This window comes from Bubalus bubalis, chromosome 3, assembly GCF_019923935.1.
Source record: "Bubalus bubalis isolate 160015118507 breed Murrah chromosome 3, NDDB_SH_1, whole genome shotgun sequence".
Taxonomy (NCBI): Eukaryota; Metazoa; Chordata; class Mammalia; order Artiodactyla; family Bovidae; genus Bubalus; species Bubalus bubalis.
The window spans coordinates 45,259,620-45,265,619 of record NC_059159.1 but is presented as its reverse complement, the minus strand read 5'-3'; the positions used below and the strand labels follow the sequence as shown (position 1 = coordinate 45,265,619).

The 6,000-nt window shown below is 35.5% G+C and overlaps 1 protein-coding gene across 11 annotated transcripts in view; it reads right to left on the bottom strand.

Annotated features, from left to right (window-relative positions):
* Positions 1-588: 588 nt before the first annotated feature.
* Positions 589-6,000, bottom strand: part of RHOT1 (ras homolog family member T1) — a 65,592-nt gene continuing 60,180 nt past the window's right edge. For 5 of the 11 annotated variants that reach the window (XM_044939536.2, XM_025281047.3, XM_025281048.3 and 2 more), the window contains 2 exons: positions 3,103-3,246; positions 589-1,679 (listed from right to left, as the gene is read on the bottom strand). In XM_044939536.2, coding sequence (XP_044795471.2) covers positions 1,562-1,679; positions 3,103-3,246 — 262 coding nt within the window. In that variant the 3' untranslated portion in view covers positions 589-1,561. The remainder of the gene's footprint in view (positions 1,680-3,102; positions 3,247-6,000) is intronic. The other 6 variants (XM_006059408.4, XM_006059407.4, XM_006059409.4 and 3 more) reach the window with 2 other exon arrangements.

The window sequence follows — 6,000 nt, the reverse complement described above, 5'->3', positions numbered from 1 at the left end:
TCTCCTTTTCCTCAGATTCAGAATGAAAATGTGAGGGAGGGAGATGGGGAAGTGTACAGGTGAGCATGGCACATACTATTTTACAAGCTTATAGCTAGTAAATTATATTGTTACTAGCTGCTCAAGGAATGTGATCTTCAGACAAAACACTCCTCAGAATGGCAAAGGAGAAAAAAAAATTCATGTTAAAGGAGTAAATAAACACGTAAATCATAGTAGTAAAACTACATCAGTTAGGTATGTGTAGGGAAAAACAACTGCCCTTTCCTAAGAATAGATTTCCCCACAACTTTAAAATAGATTTCCTCCTAATAAGTCTTCTTTCCCAATAAGTATTATCTTTCTGTATAAAAAATAATTTGCAAGATAAGAAAGACAGAAACCAGAGGAATTTCATTTCATCTGTACAGAAATAATTACTTCCCTCCCCCCCTCTTTTTTGGCCACATTGTGTGGCTTGCGGGATCTTATTTCCCTGACCAGGAATTGAACCTCAGGCCACAGCACTGAAAGGGCTGAGTCCAAACCACTGGACCACCGGGGAAATTCCCAGAAATACTTACTTTCATGAGACAAAAAACTCAAGAGCACAGTACACAGCAGTTATTTATTTAAATACTTGAAAAGGTCAATGATGGAAAAAATAGGTTTATCATGAGAGTTTATATTCATCAGATTTATTTTACCATTTAAAAAAGTGCTGCTTCTAGGTTATCCTAGCCAGATATAGAACAATTCATGACACATGCAGCTACTGTAATATACTATAATAGACACAGCCATTATAGAACAATTTACACTTTGGGAGGAAATTCAGTAGTAGTAATGGTGACTGTTTATTTAAACTAAAAACATTGATAATATACAAATCTGTTTTCTCTTTTGATTGAAAGGGCTATAAAATTCAATGTACTGACAAAGGAAGCAACATAATCACACGAGTGACACCTCTGCTAAGTGCCTTTAGCGTCCTGCTTCCTTGGAGGAGAGCCTCACGTTCAACTACACAATTTTTAGACTGCACGATGACCTCAAGGCTGGCCTACCATAAAGGACAGGACCGAAAGAAAGTCATGTTTTTTGAAAACGGAGAGAAAATGGCAAATTGTGTCTTGTGTACTCAAAGTACCCAAAGATCATTCTGAGTAAATGTGAAATAAATAAGTGATCGATGAGTAAAATACAATCTCAGAGCTGACTTGAATCTAGGAGAGTGAGCCAGCTGAACACTAACAATACCATGTCGAAACATCCAGAAACACCGTTTCTAGAACTCAGTCTGGGAGACCCTATCTTGCCTGAATATGTACATTATTTACAAAATATTCCCTTTTGGCCTCTGAAAGTTAGCCATTTTAGTTTGGCTGTTAAGCTGTTTCTTTCATATGCTAGCCAATACTGCAGTTATAACTATCATTAAAATACTCTTATGCATGAATTACAAATATTAATAAAGTAACTCTGCAATGTATAAATATCTCAATATTTCTAGCGGAATTTAAAGCATTCAGAATGTACATAAAAGTATTTGTTTTTGGTAGGGCCAGTATTTTTTTTTTAATCATCGCTGTTTCAGTAATGCTTTGTACATGGCAAAGCCCAAAACTGCAAAAACAGTAGCACCAAAACTTGCTCGAAGCCAAAACGTGGAGCTCTTGAGGTCAGCTTGTGTCACGTGCCTGTAGTCAAAAAATATAATTAATGTTTAAAACATGATTAGTATGAAAAAAACAGTTATGTGGACAGTCTATTTTTAGGGCAGTATTAGCACACTTGTCAGACTAATTGCATACAGTAATGGTCACCAAAAGCGCTTGTCAATGAGGCCGTATGTACACTGCTTAGATAGTCACTGTCTTAAGACATACTGTAGACGTTTGGGAGTAAACAACATCCAAAATGTTACAGATTTTCTTCACAAGAGAAATGGAGAACTTAAATCAACCTGCCACTTTTGAATACCAGCATGGTCCTTCAAAATGAGAGGTTAAGACTGAAACCACACAATTTTGAGAGTCAATTTCATGGAATCTCCTGTCCCCAGGAACCAAAAGCTATCTTGTAAGCAGTTAAGTGACAAGTGACCATACTTTTCTAACAGCAATGCTTAAAATCAACTTTAGAAACACTGAGTCCCATAAAAATTTACCAAAAAAAAAAAAAATCCCAAAAGGGAAGGGGGAAGATTTACCAGTTTGCATTAATTTGGTTACTGCTGATTAAAGAAAGAAGAAAAAACAAACAAACCAAACTCTGGTATTAGTCAGACAGGCAGTGACAATGGAACCAACCAAAGGACATAATGAACATGATGGACTGAAAGGTAAATGACACAAAAGAAGCCGTATTATGCATGACAAGAACAGGGACAGCCTGTACCACAAACTGAGTTTGTGAGCATGCTCAGTTAATAACACTGCTAAGCACCCTCAAGGGTCTCAAGTATGACAGCTTACCATAAAGAAGATTAAGCTTTAAAGAAAAAGTTGGAACATTTTATTCAAGTGTCACTGAAGGTTTAGTTAAGTGAACATAATTGAGGTGATAATAGAAAACTTACAGGATTAAGAGTTTAGAGAAACTGCCTAGGTTATTTTGCAACTGAACTAATAAACAAACAGATTTGAAGCAAGAGTCAGACATCATTAAAAGACCAAGACACTGACACAAGCAAAAGAGTTAAGAGCCAAGAATATAATAAACTGTACAAAACTACTTTGCCTCAGTAATAGTCAAGAGTGAACAACCAGATTAGTTATCACACAATGCAATCTGTACATCCCTAAGAAGCAAGGCTGTAATACAAGCAGAGTGCTCCATGCCTTATCTCCACAGAGAAACACACAGCACTCAACTCCTTATCCTCCCCAGTTTCTATTTTTAAAAAGTCACTCCTTATATTATTATCATCTTACAAAGCAAAGTGATTACACAGATTCATGCCACCTTGCAAGTTAGTTCTTCCAACAGGCAGTATTTCATTAAAAAGAAAAAAAAAAAGAGTTAGGGAAGAAAATACTTAGGTTTTTTAGTTTTTTTTCTAGTTTTTCCAATAGGAAAAACTCCAACATAGCCAACCCCACTGGTTGTGGGAAATGTTACCTGGCTTCAAGAAAAAGTGGACCGTGAGATGACTCCATGAAGATGGAATCTTCTACAGAGCTGACGGCGTGCACCTGGTGAGTAATACTGCCTTCGTCGTCTGCTAACAGCATGGCACCCCACTCAGCTACCCGGGCTCTTAACCTTTTATACACATGCATACAGTTTGCAGTTCACAGCACAGCTCACAAAAGAAGGGGACTGAAAGTAACATCTCTTGATTAAACATCCCACACATAAACTGAGTTGCCATCCTATTATATGATGCATCTCATGATTTCTATATTTAAAATGAATTTATCCTCTAGAATATTGCCAAACTTTAAAAAAAAAAATCTATATATATATACTCTTTTAAAACACTCACATACCATGCAGGGAAACCTAAGGCTGTTATATACCTTCTCTATGTATCCCCCAGAGGCTGGTCTTGGTGTATCTGAAAGACTAAGAGAAGCCCTGGAAACTAATACTACAAACAGTACTTGACAACATTCGGTGACTAGAAGTACTGACTCAAAATGAGGCTAACAACTATTAGTCATGAAGTTGAGAGATGCTTCTAATTTCTGATTACTAAAAACTACAAACATGTATTTGTAAAAAAAAAAAAAAAAAAGAGTAAAACATCCCAAACTCTGACTGTCATCGTCCTATGACGAGAGTTTCAAAGTTTACAGCTCCAAGTCAGCAGAGACGTAGAGGACTGAAAGTGAGAACACAGGCTCAAAGTGTATCAGAGTTCTGCTTCGGCCTTGGTCTCTGTGATTTTCATGCATCTTCACTAACAGAAAATATTTTTACACTTTTTTTTTTTTACAGTTAATTATAAAGTAAGTGTAAAACGGGGTTAGGATTAATGTTAGCTATAGTGACATTAAAATCCGTGAAAATAATTTCCTATAAATATTCTTCAAGTATGGAATCTGTTAACACAGCTTAGCTCTTCTTGCTGTTGCTGTAGTTGTGTGGCTTTTTTTTTTTCCTACACGGCATGGCATGTGGGATCTTAGTTCCCCAACCAGGGATCGAACCCACAACCCCTGCAGTGGAAGCAAGGGAGTCTTAACCACCGAACCAACCACTGGGGAAGCCTCTCCTTTTGTTGTATTTTGAGAAGTAGTACCATTCATGAAATAATATATTCTGCCTGACTTTATTGCTTCTGCATTTCCTGAGAGTAATTATTACTTTTCCCTAAGCTATAGTACAGCTTTCAATAGGCAAAACAGCACTTCATATTTATAGATGGCAAACAATATAGATACATGTTCAATATACAGCTAGTTTAAATCTCAAGGCAACCATTAACTCATAAAGTGTATTTCAATGACTCCATTGATGTTACAGTAGTTGTTTAAGATACTTTTAGACATGGAAAACTACTTTTTAGACAGAAAGCTACTTAGAGAATTATTTTACGCTTTTACGATATGCATTTAAAAGCTACATTAACCAGGCTCTATTTATAAGGAAAACACATTTATAATGGATGGCACATTTGCACTGCCTGCCTAACAACACCTGAATAGACAAGAGTGTGATCTTAACTGTACCCCATAAGTGTGAAGAACAGAGCCATGCTTGTCATTTCAGATCTCAAGCAGAAACAGCAATCGTTTCAAAAAGCTGATTCCTAATTCATGTCTAAACTCAAGTAAAAAGCAATTCTTCCACAATTCTTTCCAAATGACTCATATAAAATATCTTAGAATAAATTATAATGTCTTATTGTATGTTTTTTCTTAAGTTTTTTTGGCTATTAAAAAAGTAATATAAGCACATTATATGAGAAAATGAAAGTAGGAAGGAAAAAATCACTCAAGAGTCACCTAAGGCAACTAATTAAAATTTGTGGTATTTCCTTTTAGACTTTTTTCAAATGTATTTCTTACATAGCTGCAAACACAATGCATATAATTTATATATTTTATATCCTTTAAATGTATTACATAAGGTCTTTTCCATGAATTATAGAAACATCCTTTTAAATAGCAGCATTACATTTTTATTGGTGGCTATTTCCATTTACAGATACCTGTAACTAAAGTGATAAACACTATTTTACATAACATTTTCCACTACATTTAAAACAGTTTCCTTAACACAGACTTTCCCAAAATGAAAATTACAGGGTCAAAAATGTGTGTATGTGTGTGTGTGTGTGTGTGTGTGTAAAAAGGTTCTTTTTTTCCATCTATTGATACACCAGAATCACACATTTCCCTATTGTATGTGGAATAAAATATTTTAGGTTCAGCAGTATCTCTTTTTACAACATAAGAAATAATGACTAAGTGGTAAAATATAACCTTAATTAACCCTATAAAGCTTGCTAGAGCTTTTGAGTTCTTAGGCAGAGAATCCCTGTGTCCTGAATGCTGGCTTTCTGGCTTAAAAGTGCTCTGGGCCCATATGTCAATCAGGTAACAAGCGCTCTTTGACCCAAGTGTGGGAGCAAACCAACAAGTTTGGACCTGGGTATTATTAAGGCTGCTACTTAATAAGGCAGAAAGAAGGAAATGTTTCCAAAATTCAGGCAATAAAGAGGTAAATTAAAAACTGTGTGAAGGTCACAGAAGGTGCGTAACAACGGACCAAAATTCCTATGTACCTTTACACAGAATGCCTCAAAGAAGGCATACAACACGCTCTAATTAACTCTGCAATTTACAGTAAATATAAGAACATTAACTAAAATCTTTATGGGGTTCTGTGTATCTAACCAATAATAAAGGGAATGTTATCAATTGCAATGTTCAGAATCATAAAATAGTCAAATCCTTTATAAAGGGCTCAACGGAACTAAACCTATTCCAGCTAGTCCCAAATAGGTATTTTTAATTTTGCTCTCTATAATGTGTTACAAGACTTTATATATGAGGTATAAAAACTATA